This window comes from Paroedura picta, chromosome 9 (genome assembly GCF_049243985.1).
Source record: "Paroedura picta isolate Pp20150507F chromosome 9, Ppicta_v3.0, whole genome shotgun sequence".
In the NCBI taxonomy this organism is placed as follows: Eukaryota; Metazoa; Chordata; class Lepidosauria; order Squamata; family Gekkonidae; genus Paroedura; species Paroedura picta.
In genome coordinates this window covers 32,990,179-33,014,135 of record NC_135377.1, presented here as the reverse complement: position 1 = coordinate 33,014,135, position 23,957 = coordinate 32,990,179, and the positions used below count along the sequence as shown (strand labels likewise).

The 23,957-nt window shown below is 42.5% G+C and overlaps 1 protein-coding gene across 1 annotated transcript; it reads left to right on the top strand.

Moving 5' to 3' along the window:
• Positions 1-70: 70 nt before the first annotated feature.
• Positions 71-21,051, top strand: ADHFE1 (alcohol dehydrogenase iron containing 1). Its single transcript, XM_077352274.1, has 14 exons — positions 71-187; positions 3,270-3,307; positions 8,058-8,101; positions 8,979-9,032; positions 10,334-10,488; positions 12,446-12,642; positions 13,325-13,402; positions 14,899-15,004; positions 15,757-15,909; positions 16,462-16,560; positions 18,237-18,315; positions 18,537-18,633; positions 20,076-20,233; positions 20,662-21,051. Exons 1-14 carry the CDS (start codon positions 132-134, stop codon positions 20,743-20,745), a joined length of 1,398 nt encoding a protein of 465 aa, XP_077208389.1. The 5' UTR covers positions 71-131; the 3' UTR covers positions 20,746-21,051.
• Positions 21,052-23,957: the final 2,906 nt, after the last annotated feature.

The window sequence follows — 23,957 nt, the reverse complement described above, 5'->3', positions numbered from 1 at the left end:
TAACTTGCCGAAAGATCTGGGACTATGGAAAGAACAACTGCTTTCCTGGTTCCTCCTCTGTTTACTACTTGCAGCTCTTGGCCCTGAGTTTGCTTTCCCATCATGCTGTGCTGTCCCAAGCAGCTGCTGCAATGGCAGGAGGGAGAGAGAGGGTGGCTTATTTGCTGAAACAGCTGCACCGTGCATCGTGAGTATTTGCTCCTTCTGGAATTTGCTCTGTTATCTGGTTGTAATGAATCAGCTGGGTGGGCTCCAGCAAAACCATTGTGTCCCCACACAGAGTGTTGCCAGGTTGAGAAACTTTTTAAGACACAACAAATCATAGCAATGATTTGTTACAAGGAAGAAGTCTTGATAAATCTGCAGATCTTAATGTCTGGGAACAAAATGTGGCCACCAGGTTCTTGTCCGCTGCCAGCAGGTTGCCTACTAGCCTGCCCATTTTCATTTTCCTTGTTGCTGTAAGAAACAGCCAGCAAATGGGTGTTCGGAGAGCTCAGAAATGGACTTTGGAGCTTGCAGGAAGGTTGGTTGGCTAAGTTGAATTTAAAGAAAGCTTTTGTGAGTAAAAAAACATGTGTATTAACAGAAATGCCATATTTGGAGCTTCAAACTCTAAGGTATATGATCAATATGTATGCAGAATTCCTGATGCAAATTTATGGAACTGTACAAACTGTAGCCTTTCTACTTTTTTCTATTTTCTTTTTGTCTGTTTCTGGCCCTCAGTTTTCTTAGGAAAGTTTTTTATGTTTTTGTTTGTTTTTGTAAAGAGAAATGTAATTAACTGACACAACAGACAGAACTGGAGATGCATACTTTAAAACATTTCACGTGGAGCCACTGAACAACTGACCTGGATCAGAGCCTTGCTGTAATTTTTTTAAAACTACAAATGCTTCTTAAATGGTGTTGGCAGTTACACCATACCTGCTGTCGTTTGTAGGTTGACTCTTAGCCTTCCTTAGCCAGAGGTTAGGAGTGTGGACTTCTAATCTGGTGAGCCAGTTTGATTCCGCGCTCCTCCACATGCAACCAGCTGGGTGACCTTGGGCTCGCCACAGCACTGATAAAGGTGTTCTGACAGAGCAGAAATATCAAGGCTCTCTCAGCCTCACAGGGTGTCTGTTGTGGGGAGAGGAAAGGGAAGGAGATTGTAAGCCACTTGGAGATTCCTTTTGGTAGAGAAAAGTGGCATATAAAAGCCAACTCTCCTTCTTCCTTTCACTATATGGGTTCTCTGTAGTACCTGTGTGTAGAGTTTCCAGACTCCAGGTGGGACCTGAAGTTCTGGGATTAGAAGCGATCTCCATACTACACAGACCCATTGCCCTGGAGAAAATGGCTGCTCTGGAAGGTGGACACCATGGTATTAGGCCCTGCTGAGATCCCTCCTCTCCCAAGCCCTGCCTTCCCCAGGCTCCACCCACAACTCTGCAGTCACTGTTGTATTTAGCAAATGAACACAAAGGAATCAAAGTCACAGGATCTGCTTCCACATGAGCACTCTCCATTGAAAGTAGTGGCTAAGTAATGGGGCACCTTTATGGTAATACAAGATCGCTGAACCTAGCATAGCAAGTAGATAGTCAAGGAGTCCTCACTCTTCAAATATCATTTCTTTAATGAGCAGTATTCTTTAACCAGCAAAAAAGCCTGTTGTGATTTAAAATACAAAGGGTGCTAGCCTTCTCTCCCCACTAGGATTGTGCGCAGCGGCAGCCAAATCGGGCGTTCCAGGCCGACACAGCCAGCGCCACACTGCGGGGGTGGAGGGGAGGCTTGGGCCTGTGCGCAACTCGGTATTTCAACAGCCAACTTCTGGAATGCCTGTGAGGAAGCTTTGCATAGCTGCTTTTGGAATTGTTTTTCAATAGCCTTTAGTTGGCTGCTGAGACATTCTATTAGAATTAAATATCCTATTGTAAGGGCCTGGCTCTGGTCGAGGCCAAACAGACCTTGTTAGGGCCAGGGATCCTCAGCAGATTGGTGTTATAAGATCGAAGCACTCTCTGGGGAACATATTCAGAAAGGCGGTATTATGTCTGTGGTCCCTCAGATACGTAGGGCCCAGACAGCATAAGGCCTTAAAGGTTAGAACCAAAACTTTGAACCGGATCCAGAACTCAACTGGGAGCCACTGCAGCTGGCGCAAGACGTGGACTCTCCATGGTGTTTGTGTGAGAACCTGGGCAGTTGCATTTTGGACCTGCATAGAGCAAGTTGCAGTAATCATCTGGAAGTGACCATTGTGTGGATCACAGTGGCTAGGTCTTCTGGGGCCAGATAGGGTGCTAATAGCTTTACTTGGTGTAGATGGAAAAACACCAGCTGGACTTTCATGATCATCATTAAGAAGGTGTCAAAAATCACTCATGTTTTGGGGCAATTGTTCTTCCATAAACTGCACCCTATCCAGCCTAAGAAGGCACGCTTCCTGATCTGGTCACTTCTTCCCCAGCCAGTGAACCTCCAACTTTGCAGGGTTCAGTTTATGGTGGCTTGATCCATCCCCGCCTCCAGACACCAGACCCATGAAGTTGGAGAGGCATCTGGCTGCCCATCAGGAGACAGAGCTGGGTATCATCAGTGTACTGGTGGTACCCAACCCCAAAACTCTGGACTAGCCCTGCTAGAGGGTGCATGAAGATGTTAAATAATGTTGGAGAGAGGATTGCACCCTGCGAGACTCCACAATGGAATTATCAGTACTGCAGTTGATCCTCCCCGATTGCTACCCTCTGACCTCAACCACAGAGAAAGGAGGATACCTACTAAAAGGCAGTCCCTCGAATTAGTGCCTCAGCCCTGCCGTCTTCCTAAATTTAACAGTTCTTTTAATCCATTGTCATCCAGAAGTCCAACTGCTTCTCTGACTGATTTCCTGCTCCATATATTTTTGAAGAAATGTTTATTGTTTATCTTGATGCTTTTAACAACCTTTGTCCTGACTCAACCTTTGTTCTGGCTAAAGCAGTCCCCAAACTATGAGCCATGACTTCTGAGGGAAGATCATGGCTGTTGTGTGGGGTTTTCCTTCCCAAGTACTCTTTGAATGCCCCAAGAGTGGTTAGCCTGAGATCATGCGAGTCCTGCTTAAAGTGTACTTAAAGTGTACTTAAAGTGTACTCAAACTAGCTTTGACAATTATGCAAACATATTAAAAGATTTCAATATTTCAGTAAGGAAATACCACTTTATGACACTAGATGGCAAGATACTATTGTGAAAAAATGCAGTGCCCACATGTTCCTCTTTCTTTTCCTTAGATGCATGTGCCCTTCTCACTCCCACACGTATTCACAAGGTAAGACTATCTTTGCATGTATTCAAAGATTATGGTGGAAATGGGGGAAACCTGTGATGTCGTTTTAAAGAAAAATTTGATATTTTAAGGGCAATAAAATACATGGAATAAAATACATATAATCAAATATAAACAATGTACTTTAAGACATAAAATGAATAATTTGTGGCTAGAGTCACTAGTAGGAGACCCGATATGGGGGGCATCTCACAGTGATGGCTTGATGTCACTTCCTGTGTTTCCCAGAAGTGACATTTTGCCCCTCTAGGAAGCATCACAAATGCTATGGTTCTACCATAGAGATTCTGAGGGCCTTTACGCACCGGGATCTTTGTTGCAAATTGGTCACTGAACGAAAAATCGCCATTTAAAATAGTGGAATTCGTCGTTATGCATACCTGCCTTTGTAGTGGAATCCAGTTGCGTTTTGTAGCGTTTCCCACAGCTTCCGGTCTCGGCAGAAAAGGAAGCGCTATTGCCAAGCTCGTCCCGCCCCTGGCCGTCAAGCAGCCAATGGGCAGCCGTTAGCATGCTCCCAAACAGCCCCTTTCCCTTTAAGAAAGGTTTTTTTTAAAAAAAACAGACCCATAGCAACGAATCTAGGTAGATTCGTTGCAACGGAGAGACCCATCCAGCTGCCTAATTCTTAGAGAGTCGTAACAGAACTTTCAGGTTTTTCTGGGAGTAAGGTCATGTTATAAGTCTATCAGTCCTTCCCCCCCCCTCCCTCTGCCACTCCAAATGGAGGCTGGAAAGCTGAGGGTGGCCTGCTTACCCCCACTGGGGGGATGGCATCTATATTTGTGACTTAGGATCTACAAGAGAAGTATATGGTACATTTATGAAATGTAAAAGTATAAATAGATTAGTTTTCTGCTAAGGAGAGTTGCACATTTCTGCACTCTGTGCTGCCTTGGCACATATTTTATTTGTTTATATCAGAGAAGTGGGGGGGGGAGTTTAAGAAAAAAAATCTTGGTAGAATGTAGATGTAGGCAATGTATTTTCAATCAAATATGCACTGTTTAAATATGTCTAATGTCCACAATTAATAAGATATAATATAGATGAGTGTAATGAAGAGTTCAGTATTCTAAATACTGTAAGGGCCAAACTAGTGTTCAGATATGCTGCTGGCCTTATAATGATTGTATGAGGCTCTGTCTAGGATTGCTAACCTCCAGATGGGCCAAGGAGAACTCTTGGGGCCTTTACGCACCGGGATCTTTGTTGCAAATTGGTCACTGAACGAAAAATCGCCATTTAAAATAGTGGAATTCGTCGTTATGCATACCTGCCTTTGTAGTGGAATCCAGTTGCGTTTTGTAGCGTTTCCCACAGCTTCCGGTCTCGGCAGAAAAGGAAACGCTATTTCCAAGCTCGTCCCGCCCCTGGCCGTCAAGCAGCCAATGGGCAGCCGTTAGCATGCTCCCAAACAGCCCCTTTCCCTTTAAGAAAGGTTTAAAAAAAAAAAAACAGACCCATAGCAACGAATCTGGGTAGATTCGTTGCAACGGAGAGACCCATCCAGCTGCCTAATGTGAGCTGTCGTTTGATCGTATGATCGTTGCCACGCTGTCTCGAGTGATAAAAAAAAATCCCCCCCCTCTCACGGGCCCGATTTTCGTCTGAATTAATGTGTAAAATATAAAGGGACTTTATTTCAGCAAACGGGCTTTTATGTGGTTTGTGCTTAGTGACTAAAGGTGAAGGACTGAAGCCAGGGAAGCCTCTAAACAGAAAGAGGCTCGCTGGTGCGTTTATCCCCGCTCGCTCGGAGAAAAAAAAATGGCGATCGCTTCGCCGGAAGTTTGGAGGACAGGCTCAGGAGGAGGGACTTTGAAGAAACCGCAACAATGTTAACGCACAGGTCTTTATCACTAGTTTTACAGATTGTTTGCAAGAGTGTAGCGCTTTCCGGAGGGTGAATCCACTTTTTGGGATTCCCCTGAAAGCGCTACAACGAAGCGCTTTTTGCTGATCGGTTTCAGGAGTGTTGCAGATTGTCTACGACGTCGTGCGTTAAGGCAAATCAATAGCGTTTCCAATTAGCAACCATTGTGCGATTTTGAAGCCGTGCAAAAAGCCCCTGGGAATTAGAACTGATTTCCACACAAAATAGCAGTTTACCTGGAGGAAAGGGCTGCTGAGATCCCTCCCCATCCCAGGCTCCATCCCCAACATCATCTGGAATTTCCAACAGACTTGATAACCCAAAAATTGTGGTCCAGGGTTGGACCCAAATAGCGTTTTTTTCACTGATTCTCACCCACTACAGCCGCTTCCCTCCTTCCTTGGCTTATGTAGTTAAAGAGCCTCTGTGCTTTTGGTAGAAAGAAAGTAAAGGCAACTGAGATTATGAAGACTGGGGATGGTGTATAACTGTATATTGTATCTGGTAAGAGTTAAACTGTAGAGTTCCACAAAGGAAACATGGAATCAAACCTGTTTAGTGTGACTTTAGCAGGACCAGAATGCTGTCCTCTATCTGCCATGAAAACACTTTATCATAAAGAAGTGTGGACATGACTTGATCAGTGTATGAATGACAAGGATTCCTGTGTTAAGCTACTTTTTAACATGTTTTATATTTGTGCCATTAAATGTAATGGAGTTGGGCGTTTGCAGAGAGAAATCATAAGCTGTGGAGAATTCAAAGTGCACATTTAACCACAGTGATGATATTCTAAAAGTGTGGATTTGACTTGTCTTTAAAAGCCAACTTATATTTGATGTGCATGCATATTCCAAGGGAAACAATAATATTTTCCAAGCTCAATAAAGTCTTTAACAAAAGCTTAGCTCCGCCAAATAATAGAACAGCAGGACATCAATTGGCTATCAAAGGAAAATAGTGTAAGTGGCTTGGAAGGTCTTTGGGATGTCAGATTAATTACGAAAAGTACAACAGGCTTAGCCATTAGGGGAAGTCAACCATGAACAAGGCTGGTGAGAGACAGTGGGAAAAAATGACAGGCCTGAGTCTGAACACAGAACACAAAAAGGGTTTTAAAAATATATTTATGTGTTTAATTATTTGGGTCACCACTCCTGTGCACCCTAAAGTATATGTAGACCATTCAGCGTGGTTTCACTCATTGACCATGAATCCAAACAGCAAATATTTAATTCAGTTGCCAGACAGAAGGAGCAGTATGCTCTGTGACTGTGGGGTAAAAAGGGCAGCATTCGATTTCTGTGGGGATTATTTCTGCCTCTCTTAGCCAGTGTTCTACAGTTTCATATAAAGAGTTCCAACAAACTCCCGTGTACTTCCTCAGAGTAATATTGGTCACACAAAGGATGCCTACCTCCAGGAGGGACCTTTGGATCCCCTGGAATTACAGCTCATCTCTGGACTACAAAGATCAGTTCCTCTGAAGAAAATAGATGATTTGGAATGTGGAATCCATGGCATTGTAGACACTGAGGCTCCAGTTCTCCCCAGACGGATTTCATTAATCTCAAGGAATTGCCCCACCTGGATCTGGCGACTCTACCCACCATCTTCCACCAATGGTGAAGGGAGAACCTGGTGACCCTAGCCACACACAATAAGGAATTCAAATAACTGTAGATATGTAGGGCAAGCTTGAAATTCTTGAAATGTGTGGAAGATTTAAGTCGCTGAAGAAAAAAATTTAGTAGGTGTGTGCTTTTTAAAAACAAAAGCAGGTAGGTTGAACTGGATTACAGATATTTTGGCCTTGCTGGTGATTTTTTATTACACAGTTGCCAAGACACATTCTTACCCAGTTTTACTCTTTTACTCTTGGAAGTTCCTCAAGAGCATGCAGAACTGCTGTCAGGTGCTGAGTTCAAATAAAAATACTGCTTCTCTGAGATAAATCTCCACAGCGATGTATGACAGAGATAAGTTGGTGTAGTGGTTAGGGTTGATTTAGGACTGGATCCAACCTCTACTTAACTGTATAGTTTACTGGATGTTTCTCGGCTGATCAGTCTCTCTTGAATTAACTAGAGGAGTGTTCTGTGCACAAGGCATTCAAGGGGGAAAATGTGTACCCTGCTCTAAATTTCCTACAGGAAGAGCAGAAGAAGAAGGGAGAAGAAAAAAGAAAGAAGAGTTGGTTCTTATATGCTGCTTTTCTCTACCCAAAGGAGTCTCAAAGCGGCTTACAGTCGCCTTCCCTTTCCTCTCCCCACAACAGACACCCTGTGAGGTGGGTGAGACTGAGTGAGCCCTGATATTACTGCTCGGTCAGAACAGCTTTATCAGTGCTGTGGTGAGTCCAAGGTAACACAGCTGGTTGCATTTGGGAGAGCATGGAATCAAACCTGGCTCACCAGATTAGAAGTCCACACTCCTAACCACTACACCAAGCTGGCTCATAAAAATGTGTTAGATTTCTGTGATGCTAATTATATATTTCTAAGCAATCAAAATATGAACTACTAAAAGAAAGAGATATACCATATCAAGACCTCAAGGTTACGCTTCTAAAAAAAGGATCCATGGTGCCCGTTTGTTTCCTAGAAGGCCTTTTGGACTGACACTATCTGTTCCTGAGGGCCCTGGATTCAAACTGAGGGGTTGCTATGGTTGGCAAAGGGGGGGTAGTTTGTCATTTATTTTTTTTATGTCATTTTATTTCAGATTATATGGTGCAGACCATATATGGCTACAAATTGCTCTAGAAATACACCAAATTGTTACTTATTTAATATAATTTAAACACAGGTTTGTCTCCTTTCTTGTACAAAATTTAAAATATAATTTCTTTTCTAGGTACTGAAAGTACAGCTGTAGGGAAAACAGACTATGCTTTTGAGGTAAGCTTAGGGCCAAACTATATGATTTTTTAAAACACGTATAGTATGGGTATTTTATGAACATATGGCTCCAGAATGGGGCAAATAGTGACACTCCAGCATTTTGGGGTCAGGAAAACCGCACAGGAGGAGTTCCTTCTCCTTTCACACTGTGGTCCCAAGCCAAATCCCACCCCTGTGGTGCTTTAAAATAGCGATCCGCAACCTTTCGGCTGCCGCAGACCACTGCTCCGGAGTGGGGGGAGAGGGTGGCCCGGTGGCCCGCGCACGTGCGGCAGCCCCAGCGCAAACGCGCATGCGCGGACTGCCAAGCACGCGTGTTTGCACCCAGCAGGGGCGGCAGTCCGCGCATGCGCGTTTGCGCCACCGCCATGCCAGCGGCTGCGGCTCCCCCTCCCAGCCCTTCTGGGCCGCCAGCAAATCGGCCGCCAAAGCGGCCGATTAGCTTGCGGCTCGGCAAGCTTCTCTTCCCTCCCCTCCCGAAACAAGAAGCTTGCTGGGCTGTGAGCTAATCGGCCGATTTGCCGGCCGATTTGCTAGCAGCCTGATGAGCTTCTCGCTTTGGGGGGAGGGAAGAAGGAGCCGCAGCCTGGCGCTAAGGCCTTTGCGGCCCGGCACCGGGCCGCGGCCCGCGGGTTGGGGACCACTGCTTTAAAAAGCACTGCTGTTGTATGACTGGAGAAAGCAAGAATTCTTGACTTGTTAAAAAAATATCTCGTTTGGTCCTTAATTAATTAATACATATGAAAAATTGTATTTTGTTCATTTAAAGCCATTATTTGAGTATATAACATGCTAAGTATTTGTAGGAGTTGCTGTTATAGCCTACCTTCATATAGTTGCTTTTCCAAACTGCTTTATTTTGTAATGTTTGTAGATGGCAGTTTCCAATCTCCGATATGGCGAGGGAGTTACTAAAGAAGTGGGAATGGTAAGCTGCTATTTTACATCTTTCTCATAAGTTTTGTTACGAGTGGTTTTTTATGAAGAATTTCAGTGAATTTCAGTGTGCAATGATGCAGGCTGTAAAATCTTAAGACTTGCAGTTAGGGCTCAAGATAGGACCATACAAATCACAGTGCATCTGCTGTTTAATAACCCAGATCTTTTGCATTGCAGACAATTATGTCTGTATGGATGTTCATGAGTAGATGTTTTATCTGTAGAACAAACCTTATGTAGGGATACATCAAATTAATGCGTGCCATTTTAAAAACCAACAGATATTCCTCAAACTATTGGCAGTAATCCATAAATACAAAATTCCACAGGTGAATCTGAATAGATGTAAACCAGGGCAGTAGAGAAGGGGACACAATTGTGTGCAACTAGTTGCACCTGCCTGCAGGCTTTTCTGAAATTGGGCATGGCTACGGTAAGGCAAGACTTCTTATTGGCTGCCCTCATTCAAGTTAAATGGTTTTCTACTGCAATAGCAACCACAGCCACTATAAGATCAGTAGAGTAAACTACTAGACTTTCCTCAGTCAGGATGCAATGCTGTTCACCTTCAGGGTTTCCTTTTTCTTTTCATCCCCCACCCCCACCCCTCTCGGACTTTCTTTAATTTCTTCTTACACCTTTTCTGTGATACCTTTGCAAAGCAAGGAGAGAGGTATTGTATGGCCCATTATGCACGGCCGCCGAAACGGCGATTTCGGGTCACATGGAAAACGCGGAGGGGGAAGACGCGACGCATACCAGTTATACACGGGGCGGGGCGCGACGGCGGCAAAACCCAGAGTAACCGATTATGCACGCGCCGATCCGGGCGCCGCTTCTGGTTGCGCCCCGCTCACCCGGAAGCTGCGCTTTCTTCCGCGTTTCACTGACGCGGCTTTTTCGGCGGCATGCACCGAAGCTGCAGCCGGTTGCAGCCGGCTCCGTGCGTTATCCGTGATTTTAGTCGCCGCCATTCCACCCCGAATGTGCGCTAAAACCCCCGTGCATAATGGGTCTATGTGGTGCCACCTCCTGTAGCAACCATTTGAGGTTTGGTTCTGCTTTCTATAGTAGCCATTTTGGAATGGTACTCCCCACCTCCCCTCAAAATTCCAAAGATGCCTGCAGACTCAAAAGGTAGCAGGCCCTTGTTCTGACTACTGACTAAACTTTTACAAGGTTTGATATTTAGCATTTTGTTATTCAAGCACTTGTGTTGTTATATCGGTTTAGGGTTTTCACTTCTTTTTATCTTGGTTTTTTTTTTTTTTTACAAATTGTTTTCACTAGGACTTGCAGAATATGGGCGCCAGAAAAGTCTGTGTGATGACAGATAAAAACCTCTGTCAGCTCCCTCCCATGAAAGCAGTCTTGGATTCTCTGACAAAAAATGGGATAACGTTCAAGATATATGACAATGTAAGAGTGGAACCAACAGACCAGAGGTATTTGTGCTCTGAAACATTTGTGTCACTTAGTTCTTGCCAAATTGATCTCCATTAACATTATCAGCGTGCATGAGCTACTGATGTTTGCATTCGCCAGAAATCAATGTCTTACTTGCCTTTTGTTTCAGTAGGGGACTTAAGCTTCCTAGCACAAGTTCTAAACAGCTGAAGTACATGAAACAGGCAATCTCCTCCATCCTACAGTGTTGTCCTAGGCAGAATGATACCCTTCTAAATCCAATGTCTTCAATGGATTTATGAGAATGTAACATTGCATGGGATTACATTGTGAGTCTCTCAACAACATAGTATATTGTATCCAATAACTGCCTTCCCACAATGAAAAGACTTCTTCCAGTGGAAGGAGATCTTTTTTTGGATGACAACAGAATTATTGAACCCAAGCCAGTTATTCTGACCCTTTTATTATACTGTTTGCTTTGTGGTTGTTCTAAAACTGTACAATCTAGTTTCAGGGGGGTAGCCATGATGATCGGCAGTAGAAGAGCTAGATTCAAGTCCAGTAGCACCTTAGAGACCAACATGATTTGAAAGACAAAGATCCCTTGGTCAACTACCATCATATCTAAGGTGCTACTGAACTTGAATCTATGACTATATAATTGTCAACTTTCTTGTCTGCCTTCTGAAACTGCTATAGGACTGAAGTTGTCATTTAGCAATCAGAAGTAAATTTAGATCGGCAGAAAGTATAAAGAGTAAAGGAAAAGTATAATCTGATTATTCTCTAAATTTTATTCTGATTAAGTATTGTGGCGCAGAGTGGTAAGGCAGCAGACATGCAGCCTGAAAGCTCTGCCCATGAGGCTGGGAGTTCGATCCCAGCAGCCGGCTCAGGGTTGACTCAGCCTTCCATCCTTCCAAAGTTGGTAAAATGAGTACCCAGCTTGCTGATGGGTATATGGTAATGACTGGGGAAGGCACTGGCAAACCACCCCGTATTGAGTCTGTCAGACATGACCCGGTGCTTGCACAGGGGATACCTTTACCTTTACCTTTACCTTACCATAGTAAAGTTAATCCTGTATATAATCATCAGAGTAGGACACCTCTAAGAGAATATTTCCTGTACCGTTTCCTTCTGGACTCTGTATTCCAGATTTATGAATAATGGATCCAGAATGTAGTTTGTAAGGAAACAAAGGAAGCTTTATTTCCAACTTCCTTGAATAGTAGGTTTCCACTGCCTCATAATTGAAGGTTGTTTTTTAAAGTTCTTATTTATTAGATTTATAAGAATGCAAAGTGATGTACAACAGATAAAATTTGACAACCGTAAAAATAATTGAAATGGTGTTTAAACGTTAATACTTAACTAAAAGATAAGCTAAGTATTCCTCTGAGCATGGAAGTAAAAATAAGCAAGATGTAAAAATTCCAACAACACATTTAAAGTAATTTCAGTTAAAACTCAGAAAGGTTCTCATGCCTCAGAAGAATGCTTGTTGCAGTAGAAATCAAAGGATTCCAGAGTTCTGGGGCAACCACCAAAAAGCCCAGCTACACAGTGAGGCCAGTAGATATTCTGATGGGGAAGATCATAGAATCATAGTTGGAAGAGGCCATCTAGTCCAACCCCCTGCTCAACGCAGGATCCATGTGACCCGAAATCCATGTGACCTGAGATTTGGAGGGGATTAAAATTACTAGCTGTAGTCAAGATGAATAAATCTATATATGCTGTTTCATGGTCTCAGGATATAAACCCACTCAGGAGTTTGTGATCATAGCTGATCATAGCTAATTTGTGGTCCCCATGTGGTTCTCTAGTCTCACGGATTTAGGAATCACCAGTGCAAGTGATTTCCAGCTGTACTTGTAATGTCTGAACTTTCTCTTTTAGTTTTTGAGAATGTTATAACATGCTGTGAATTGTTGGGTGGGTGGGGCAGGATAAATCTTCAAATAAATCAAAAGATATTTTCTTTCCAAGCTTCTTGGATGCCATCGAGTTTGCTAAAAAGGGAGAGTTTGATTCCTACGTTGCTGTAGGAGGAGGTTCTGTAATAGACACTTGTAAATGTGCTGATCTCTACGCATCCAGCCCTGAGTCGAAGTTCTTAGATTATGTCAATGCTCCCATTGGAAAAGGAAAGCCTGTTAAAGTCACTCTCAAGCCATTGATTGCAGGTAAACAAGTACATTTTAGAATTTTGCTTATAAAACAGCAACATTTGCCTTGTCATGTTGAATTTTAAAACGTCATATAGGCAGGTTTATCCCTGTAACTTGCCTGGTTGGGAGACTGACTGGGAACTTCCTACAAGATGCTTTGAGTGACCCCTTAGTGGCCTTAATCAAACCATTTCACACAGGCATTGAGATTATAAAATAGACCCACACAGAGAGAAATCTGTTCTAGTGGTGGTGCTTTCCCTCCATTCAAGAAGCCTTCCCATGTTAATTTTATTTAATTTATTTCTTTTATACTCTGCAATTCTCACCAATGGGGACCCATAGTGGCCCATAGCATTCTCCTTTCCTCTACTTGATGCTCACAATACCCCTGTTTAGTAGGTTAGGCAGAGAGAGTATGGTTGGCCCAGTCAGCTAGCAAGCTTCCATGAGAGTGGGAATTTGAACCTAGATCTGACACTGTAACCCCTACACCATACTGGTCCCAGTAGATAGAAGAGGCTTTTTACCAATAGACCTTTTAAATTGAGGAGGGATTATTGTACTGAAGAAAACACCATCTCTGGTGAAACAGATTCATATAATCCAACTATCCATTAAGCTCAAATATGTGGCCTTCATTTTAAGGCTGATTTATGCTATTGTATATATTATAACCATCAATTATTTTTTGAAGTTCCTACAACAGCTGGAACTGGAAGTGAAACCACTGGAGTTGCTATTTTTGATTACAAAGAACTAAAAGTAAAAACTGGTAAGTATTTTATATTGAACCTTGGTTCTGTTCCAGAATCTTTTCTTTTAATGTTGTGGCATGTTATTTTCTTTTCATGTAGCACATGTGTATTTTATAATATACACTATGAATATGCATATGTCTGGGCTGATGTGTGTACCTGACACAGGTGTATGCCACCAGTTGGGGCTTCCCAGTTTTCAACAAGATACTGCTACATTGTTGCTTCAAGTGGAATTCTAAGTTAATTTGAAGTTTTCTCCTGACATAGAAAGTATGAATTTAAAAAAAAGGCCAAAATATTTTTAAAAGGCCAGTGAAATTTCTGAGGAAGATGCCACGTGAAATTCAGAGTAGCTTGGAGGTTTTTCCTCAGACAGGATATCTGAAAAACTTTATGAGAAGCCAAAACAGTTTTGAAAAGACCAATGAGATCTCCTACATGTGAAGGTGGATTGACCTGTTCATAAATCTGTGTAGGTACAAACAAAACAACGAAAACGAAGATCATGGCATCCGGCCCTCTCAATTCCTGGCAATTAGATGGGGAAGAAATGGAGATAGTGACAGATTTTATTTTCCTGGGCTCCAAGATCACTGCAGATGGGGACTGCAGCAAAGAAATTAAAAGACGCTTGCTCCTGGGGAGGAATGCTATGTCAAATCTAGACAGCATCCTAAAAAGCAGAGACATCACCCTGCCAACAAAAGTGCGTTTAGTCAAGGCTATGGTATTCCCAGTTGCAATGTATGGCTGCGAAAGCTGGACCATAAGGAAGGCCGAGCGTCAAAGAATTGAGGCTTTTGAACTCTGGTGCTGGAGAAGACTCTTGCGAGTCCCTTGGACTGCAAGGCGAACAAACCGGTCAGTCCTAGAGGAGATCAACCCTGACTGCTCTTTAGAAGGCCAGATCCTGAAGATGAAACTCAAATACTTTGGCCACCTCATGAGAAGGAAGGACTCCCTGGAGAAGAGCCTAATGCTGGGAGCGATCGAGGGCAAAAGAAGAAGGGGACGACAGAGAATGAGGTGGCTGGATGGAGTCACTGAAGCAGTAGGTGCAAACTTAAATGGACTCCGGGGAATGGTAGAGGACAGGAAGGCCTGGAGGATCATTGTCCATGGGGTCGCGATGGGTCGGACACGACTTTGCACATAACAAATAACAACAACAACAAAGCATGCATTTTTCATATAAGACATGGTAAACTGTATGTGGGAATTTATTGCTAAGAACTAAGCATCTCTATCATAAGAAAGTTTTATCTGCGATATATTGTTTCCTATAAACTTTTCATGCACAATATAACCAGAATATATCTACAAAATATCAACTCTTTAACAGGTCCTTAGGATAATTTTGTCCTAAAATTAATAATCTTTACTGGGATCATATACATATTTTCATCAGCAGTAGCTTGAAACTCTGTTACATTGCAGTTCAACATTTACTAAGTATTTTTTCAATTGTTACAAAATCCTTTCAGAGTATTTATGTACTGTCCATGTCTAGGCATTGCTTCTAGAGCCATTAAACCCACTTTGGGCCTTGTTGATCCCTTGCATACTCTCCATATGCCTGAGCGGGTGACAGCCAACAGTGGCTTTGATGTGCTTTGGTAAGTATCTTCAGTACACAATGGATGTTTCCTTTTTAATATTTTAAAATCTCTTGGATGTATATGTTGATGATGCCTTTGAGAAAGAATGACAATCTGACTTACCATTTGAGTTTTCGGTTGCTGTACTTCTGTACATCCCTAGTTTCCTTGTTGTTTGAACATACTCACACTGGTTTAATAGTCAATCCTTCTCAAGGAAACCAGAGGATAATGAGTTCAAACAGGTTTCTCAAAAAAACTCATCTAAACTTTCCCAGGAGTTGTTGGTGAAAGTAATGCCTGTTATATGCTATGAAACTTGCATACGTTTGTAGTATGGATATGCTCTCTATGCAGTTCCCCATATTATTAGCTGTTGCTTCACATTTCTTTCTAACCTCACACTCTTAAATCTCAAAATTGGCCCAATGAAAGTGCAACATAAAACTCTTCCCTGATTCATTTGAACCTAGGGAATAGAAGAATTGGTGGTAGCCACTGCTTTTGTAGATCCTGGATATGAAAGAGATGCATTTGCCCACATTCCTTTGAAACAGTCTTTAAAATGTGGTGCAAAATTGGATTTAGGTGGAGTAGCAGAAAAGGGAAGCTTTTGTCAGAAAGGTCTTTAGAAGGATGAGTAGATCCACAGAACTCTTTCAGTTTAGCTACAAGTATTTGAAAGGTTGTCACTTGGAGGAGGGCAGGGAACAGTTCCTGTTGGCAAACTCTTCCATTTTATTTATTCTCCCCATCCATTCTCCTGCCAGCCATGCCCTCGAATCGTATACTGCTCTTCCCTACAACAAACGCAGTCCCTGTCCTACAAATCCAGAGAACCGACCAGCTTATCAAGGAAGTAACCCTATCAGTGATGTCTGGGCCATCCATGCACTGCAGATTGTTGCCAAATATTTAAAGAGGTAAAGGATATATCATGACCTTCTATCTGTTCTGCAAAATTTGTTCCCATGCTATGCCAACAGGGAAAAATAATCTAAACTCAAATAACTGAGGTCTCAACTGTAAAAAGGAGTTTATACCTTTCATGGGTACAAGTGCAGTGGGCACCATTTGCCTGAAAGCATGCACTATAATGTCATATTCTGTGACCATTATTGGCACAGACCTAATGCAGTGATTTTCAAACAGTCAGTTTCTCCTACACTAGTGGACTTTGAATAATTATGCAGGTTAATCAATGGCCTTTGCTGTTTTCAAAGAAACTGAGTGCATTCTTAGCATGGTTGCTGGCCACTGTTATGCTACAATTTCTAAAAGATCATGTCGGCAGGTAAACAAGGACTGTGTCCCACACAAGGTCCCAAATAACACTTGCTTCTTCTAGCCATGTACTGAAATAGGTTGTTGCCCATGAAGGGTGAGGCCGGGACAAAACAGGCTACAGCATAGTGTGTTTTTCTCCTTTGCACACATCTGCTTATTTGAAAACAAAGTATTTATATTATGTACAGAGCCATCAGGGACCCAGAGGATCGAGAAGCAAGGGCTAATATGCATCTTGCAAGTGCTTTTGCTGGCATTGGATTTGGGAATGCCGGGGTACACCTTTGGTGAGTTGGGCACAAGCTTGTCTACTTTTCTATTATTCTGATTTTGTTCTGTGTAATTATGAGGTGAAAATACAGCATCCTAAAAATAAACAATCACAATTGACAATCCTTTAGATGGCAAACCAGGGCATTTTAAAAGGTGGGCTTTGGCTGCTTAAAATGTTATCAGTTCTGTAGGACAACTTTGGATGTAAAAAACTGGCTTTTTCAAAGAGAAGAGTAGGGTTTCTATACCCTAGTTTTCACTACCCGGAGGAGTCCTAAAGTGACTTACAAGCATCTTTCCCTTCCTCTGTCAAGTAGGTGAGGCTGGGAGCTCTAAGAGAATTGTGACTGGCCCAAGTCACCCAGCTGACTGCGGGAGGAGGAGTGGGAAATCAAACCCGGTTCTCCAGATTAGAAGCCGTTGCTCTTAACCACTACGCCACACTGGCTCTCCTGTCTAGAGGTGGAAATATTATTTATTCACTTTATTTATATCCCACCCTTCTCCCCAGTGGGGGGCCTAAAGTGGCTTCCATCATTCTTCTTTCCTCCAATCCACTGTTGTGTGCCACTAGTGAGTGTGTGCACATTTGTGTGAAATAGAAAACGCAAAAACCTTTATGCACAGAGAAAGGGCAGATAAATAGAACTGCCTTCATAGGCCCATTATGCACGGCCGCCGAAACGGCAATTTCGGGTCACATGGAAAACGCGGAGGGGGAAGACGAGACGCACACCGGTTATGCACGAGGCGGGGCGCAACGGCGACAAAACCCAGAGTAACCAATTATGCACGCGGCGATCCCGGCGCCGCTTCTGGTTGCGCCCCGGTCACCCGGAAGCTGCGCTTTCTTCCGCGTTTCACTGACGCGGCTTTTTCAGCGGCATGCACCGAAGCTGCCGCCGGTTGTAGCCAGCACCATGCGTTATCGGTGATTTTAGTCGCCGCCATTCCACCCCGAATGTCTGTTATTCCCCCCGTGCATAATGGGTCATTGTGAGTAATCTATGCCCTACTATGTATAGAAATTTAAAAGTTACCACATGGATTAGGGGAGCAGTTATCCCTCAGAGTAAGCAAGACTTCGTATGTGTGACAGAAGGAATAATTTAGCTGAACCATTTGCCTCCAAATGTGAGTAGCATATGGGCATTTGCTTCTGCATTCAGGTACAAATGGCTGTCAGCCTCATTTACTTTCAAGTACAGGCAACTTCATTGCACATAGGCTTTTCGGTATGAAGCACTCTATTTTTATTTGTATTTGAATTATTATTTATTGCTATTATTTCATCATCACCAGAGCACCGGTTTAACCAGTGATCTGATTAAAACTTGAGCTGAGCAAGCCAAACTATTCATATATCCCTTGAGAGCTGCTGCACCTTCACTGCTCAGTTATAAATATTTGTTTTTTATACCCTGCTTTTCTCTACCTTAAGGAGTCTCAAAGTGGCTTACAATCAACTTCCTTCCCTCTCCCCACAACAGACACCTTGTGAGGTAAATGGGGCTGAGAGAGTTCTCTGTCTTCATGTGGAGGAGTGGAGAATCAAACCCAGTTCTCCAGAATAGAGTCTGCTGTTCTTAACTACTGCAGCACACTGATATTGTCACACTTTTGACTTGCTTACTTTATCTATCCATATAAAATTCGAATATTCTTAAAATTTATTTATTTTTTCTTATAGCCATGGCATGTCTTATCCCATTTCTGGCTTGGTGAAGAATTATAAAGCAAAGGATTATCATGTGGATCATTCTCTAGTGGTAATAATTTGTATACATCTGTTAATCATGTGTGTATTTATTGCTAGAGATATCTTCAAGTACATCATAAACCCACCTTATTTTGAGTCTATCCAAGCTGGTACTGTCTCCTCTGACTGGCAGCAGGAGAACTCTACCACTGAGTCATGGTGCCATCCCCAACCCCGCTTCTGATTTTTCAATATTATTATTAACATGCCTTATCTTTTGCCTTCCTTTAGCCACATGGTCTCTCTGTGGTGCTCACATCGCCAGCAGTGTTTACTTTCACGGCACCCATGTGCCCTGAGCGTCATTTGGAGGCTGCCCAGATGATGGGTATGTTTCTATTCACTAAATATGAGAAAAGGAAAGTCATTTCAAATCAGTAGACAAAACCTGTTTCAGATGAAACCTGACTCTAGAGCAGCCTTTTTGAACTTTTAACAAGCCCCTGAAATATTCTTCAGGCTTTGATCAACCACAGCACCAGGCTGGAAGTATGGCCGAATCCATTAAAGAAGGAGAGAGGGGAAAGGTTGGGGAGCCCCTAGGAAGGTCTCATGGAGCCCCATGGCCCCAGGGAGCCCTGGTTGGGGAATCCCTGATGTAGAACATGCCGGTGCCACCCCACAAAATAGATTGTTTTGTTTAGATAAGATTAGTTAAGGAACCTAGAGTTTTACAACAGAAGGCACTGCCCAAAACTTCCAGAATGGAAGCTGGGGAATTGTGTAATGAATGAGCCCACATGGAAAGTCTTGCATGTCTTGTCCAGAAGCCAATACTTTTGTTTCCATATAATTGATCACAATGACCTTCCATTGTGCCGTACCCTTCCATTCCCTAGAGGGCTTGTGCACAATGTAAGCAGCCACTGGCATGGCAGAATCCTTTCCTCTTCATTTGATTTGCTTCTGTGAAGACCAGCCAGCCACAAGGGGACAGGGTGAGTCAGGCTCCCATCCTTTTGACTTCTCCATCATCCCCATCGCCCATCAGGTACCTTGCTTATTAAAGCCTGAGCAGTTAATGTGGTATTTTAGGTTGCTTTTTAACTTTACTGAAAAATTAATACGAAATCTCAAAAGGGAAGAGAAGGTGGGAAAACACTGCTCACAAAAATATGTTTAATAGTAAATAGAAGCATTAATGGTTCATCTAATAATAGTAAAAATATAAATAGTTGAAACATGAATAAAAAGTTGGCTGCGCTTTGACTCTGAACAAGCATGCACAATTGAGGAAGATCTAATTGAGGGATATAGTGCTATTCAGTGCCTACCTACCTTAGGAACCTGTCTGACTACTACGATCATCTTCAGAGGCCCTGCTTTGGGTGCCCCCACCTTCTGAGATTAGGTAGGCTGCAAGCTGAGAGGGAGTCTTATCACCAGAGCTCTGGAACTGTGTAGCCAAAGAGATTTCTCTGTCTCCTTCTGTTGCCATCTTTTGCCAGCCGGTTCATTAGGCATTCCTTTAGTGATATCTTCTTCCTAACCAATGTTTTAGTTGCTGATTTTATGATCTGTATGTATGTATTTTAACACTGTTTTTAAATTTGTTAGATGTGTATTTGGGTGGACTGATTTTAATGGTTTTATTATGTATTTTTAAATTGCTAGCTGCCTTGGTGGCTCTTGTAGAGGAAGAAAAGCAGCGTACAAATTTTGTAAATAAATGAACTTGATGTTTTTACTCAAGTCGTTGCTATGCATGAGTGGTACATTCAGTTGATGTTACAATGTCCTCAATTTCTAAAAGCCTCTCTCTTATTTTAGGAGCTAATATAAACTCTGCCAGAATGAAAGATGCTGGGCTTATTTTGGCAGATACTCTCCGGAAATTCTTATTTGATCTGAATGTTGACGATGGCTTAGCTGCTCTGGGTTATACTAAAGCAGACATCCCATCTTTAGTCAAAGGCACCCTGCCTCAGGTAGGACAGATGGCAAAAGCATTTTCTTTGAAATACACTTTCACTCAGATATTTTGCTTTGTCAACTTTGTTGTTCTGTTGATAGAAAAGAAGGAAAAGTAAATATTGGGTACAATCTTAATCTTTTTAATGCAATACAGATTTTGCTTGATATGTTGAGAAAAAACTCCATCTTCTTTCTCCCGAATCATGTGTTTATGTTCTGAAGTAATGGCTAATGACAAATCATCTTATCCATCATTTTAATCGCATTAGTATCACAGCCACATACTCTGGAGTAAGCCAGCAGATTTCATCAACATTATCACAGCTTAGCCAATCACTTACAAATAAAGGACCTTTCAGTACTATTCATCATTGGGTAAGAAACGTAATTATTAATATTTGCTAAAAAGTTTATATAATTCTGTTTTATTTTTATTTTTAAGGAACGAGTGACTAAATTGTCTCCTCGTCCCCAGACTGAAGAAGAATTATCTGCTTTATTTGAAGCATCCATGAAACTTTACTAGTTTTAAATATTTAATATTTTTCAACAACCTTTAAAGCTTTGTTGCCATTCCAAGGTGATAGAAAATTCAAAACAGAAACGACGATGTGATAATAACGAACACAGCCCTGCTATTCAGGGCTTTTCTATAATTTGTGTTTATTTCTGAGTTTGATCCAATAATTTCTCATCTTGCTTTTACTTAGTAGTAGAACTAATCCATGGAGATATTTTTAGCATGCAAAAACATGTGTAAATGAATTTTCTAGCATGTGTCTAGCTGTGTCCAGCGTTACAGATACCAAAATAAAACTTTACAAGTTAGGAATACTGTCTTCTATTCCACTTCTCATTCACAACCAATCACATGATAAAGCCTTTTTATGACTGCATTGTTCTCTTGGCTCAATGAGATTGTTACCCACCCACTCAGTGTTTGGACTCATGCATCAGCAAGCCGGATGCAGGAAGTCAATTTATTGCTTGTGATTGACACTGGAAGGAGGAGATGGTGGAACATGTCTATTTATCCCCAGATTGTACAGGCACCAGACACACACACTGCCCTGGCCTGCTTTGAGAACTTCTTGGGCTTATACCTGAGAGAAAAGTTGTTGTTTATAAGCTATCGCCTGTTTCAACCATACTCACCCTTGTGTAGAAAGGGGTTTGTTTTGCCAGAAGCCTCACTTGCATATAGCAAAGAGTCCTCAGTCACCCCAATGACCTGTGAGCTGAATTTTGCACTTTTAATGAGATACGCAAACTTGAATGTTGGTCCCAAAGGCCTTAAGTTCACTACTTGGCATTCAGATGCTGATTTACAGCTGCAGCTAAAATGAATAGCACCTCTTAAAGATTGATTGATTGTCAGGGGCTCCAATGTGCTGCTGCCCTCTTCCATTGTAGTGTCACTTGCTTCTTGGGGCTTCAAGCGCACCAATCGTCGTCTGGCATTGTTGGTATTTCTGTGGACACAGCTGTATTCTCTACCCCACGTGTGTGTATGTTTTTCTTTAGGAAATGACCTGATGCAGTAAAAAGGAAGTATGGCTATATTTACACACATGCAAACACTCATTTCTGGCACAAAAACAAAGAGGTAGGGCGAGTTGGAGCCATTTAGTTTAACTTTAGATTAAATGGCGGCAGAAAGGAAATGAGAAGGAAAATTCTGTTGCTCCTAGTTTGCATGCACAAAGGTCTTTAAAAGATCTGCTTCGTCAAATTCTTCATAACAAGATCTCTGTGATAAAAGCTGCAGTAGTTGTCTTTGCTACAACCTCCAGCAGTGATCAGAGCTTTCTAGGAAGCATGCTGTCATAATGCCTGGCCCATAGCAGCTTTGTAGCAGAGCAAAGTACCAGTGCAGGGCTGTGTGCCTTAACAGTAGTTATTTGGCTGAATTTATTCTGTATATAACTGAAAGTGTGCCGTTTCTAGCTTGTTACATTTCCTAAGTGTGCAGGTAGGATGAGGAGGTAGATGTGCTTGCCCATGGTCCTGCATCCGTTAATTATCCAGAAATGTGTAGAAAGGGCAGATGATTTAACATGCCTAAAGCTGTAGCCTTCCAAGCAGTAGCAATAGATCAGGCAGCTGACACTGGTAGAGTGACCAGCCAGACATGGCCAGGCCACCTTCTATGTCTTGCAGTTGGGCGTTTCATGTTCCATCTATAAAGCAGATACTTGCTTCTGGAAGCAGACGGGTTGGATTCTGTGCATTTAGGCAGATTGTAAGTGGCTAGGTAGAAGGGATGCTTGGCACTTGTGGTCTTTTCTTGAATGTCCAGGGAAATGCTGATCACCATTTTGGGGTCAGGAGGTGAATTTCCTCCAGACCAGACTTGAGGGGGGGGCATAATCCAGGCATGGAATTGGGGTCACTGTGGGTGGGCAGGTAGTTATGAATTTCCTGCATTCTGCAGGGGGTTGGACTAGACCCCGAAGTTCCGTTCCAACTCTAAGATTCTTTAATCACTCCCCAGTGGAGAAGCAAGGTCAGCAGTCTGTTGGACGCAGTTTCCCCTCTGAAGTCATAGCCCCAGCAGAGACTGATCTCATCAGATATCAGGAAGCTGAGAGGGCTGACATGGAGGCAGGCAATAGCAAACCAACTCTGAACATTTGTTGCCTGGAAAACTCTATGAGATCACCATAAGTCAGCTGTGACTTGACAGCAAAAAATAAGTAAAGGGAGGTGTTAAAATTATCTGTCCAGGGTGCCAAATAGGTTAGGTATGCCACTAATGACTCATAGGATGGTCACAAACATCAACCCTGCAGAGGTTCAAACATTTCCACTGTAGCAATTACAATTACATTTTGTGCTCCCCCCTTCTGAGCAGAGGTGAAAGTTGACAGAAATTGGCAGTTCACTAGCAGCTACAAAATGTAAGTTAGGAAGGGTGGGTGCTATTGGATGTTCTAAGCTTTATTGTATGTGGAAGGAGAATTCACCACAAATGTTCAGTGGCACTGCTTTAGCCAAAGTGTTGTGCACAACTGTTCTGAAATGGACATTAAAATTAGTGCTTATTCTAACACCTGGAAACCAAAATTATATTGGTGTATTAATTTATACCACACTTTTATCCCCAGTGGAGCATAAAGCAGCTTACACAACTACATTTCGTCTCCTCCATTTTATCCTAACAAGAAGTACTACCTGAGAAAGATAAAGCCTGAGGTCACTCGGCAAGTTTCCATGGCAGACTGAGGATTTAAACCCAGCTCTCCCAAATCCTAGACTGACACTCTAACCACTCTGCCATACAGAATAAAAAATGCTTTACAAATCAGGGGGGAAATAGACTAATGCCTTAATATTAATGGCTACATTTTAATTGAGCTGGGTGTTCTCTTGTAAGCATCTTCCTTACTGGGTATCTTACAATTAGCAGATGGGGGAAAGAGAGACTAAATTTGTTGCAGCTTTCCATTTTTGTCTGTGGTTTCATGTGAGCCCCTATTATTTCTGATCATTTTTGAAAGCTTTGAAATCCCTTCTGCATAAACTCTGTTCTGCTCGCCGATGAATGGATAGGGCGCTGATCTTTTTATTAGTCAGTAATGGATTTGGTTTGATTGCTTGACACAAGAACAATGGGAGGATAAACAATTCCATTTGTGGCCATGAAATTCCCCATCTGTTTAGCGTGTTTGTGTTCAGGAAGAAGTGGACAGAGACAGATGAACAAGCCAGCCTCGTCTGACGCTAACGGCATCGGTC

What these genes read in the sequence shown, in the direction of transcription:
- ADHFE1 (XM_077352274.1), top strand. Translation starts at nt 132, where the DNA reads ATGGCAGGAGGGAGAGAGAGGGTGGCTTATTTGCTGAAACAGCTGCAC. An exon ending in GTTGCCAAATATTTAAAGAG is followed by an intron (nt 15,910 to 16,461) that starts GTAAAGGATATA and finishes TATTATGTACAG; the next exon opens with AGCCATCAGGGACCCAGAGG. An exon ending in GGAGGCTGCCCAGATGATGG is followed by an intron (nt 18,634 to 20,075) that starts GTATGTTTCTAT and finishes CTCTTATTTTAG; the next exon opens with GAGCTAATATAAACTCTGCC.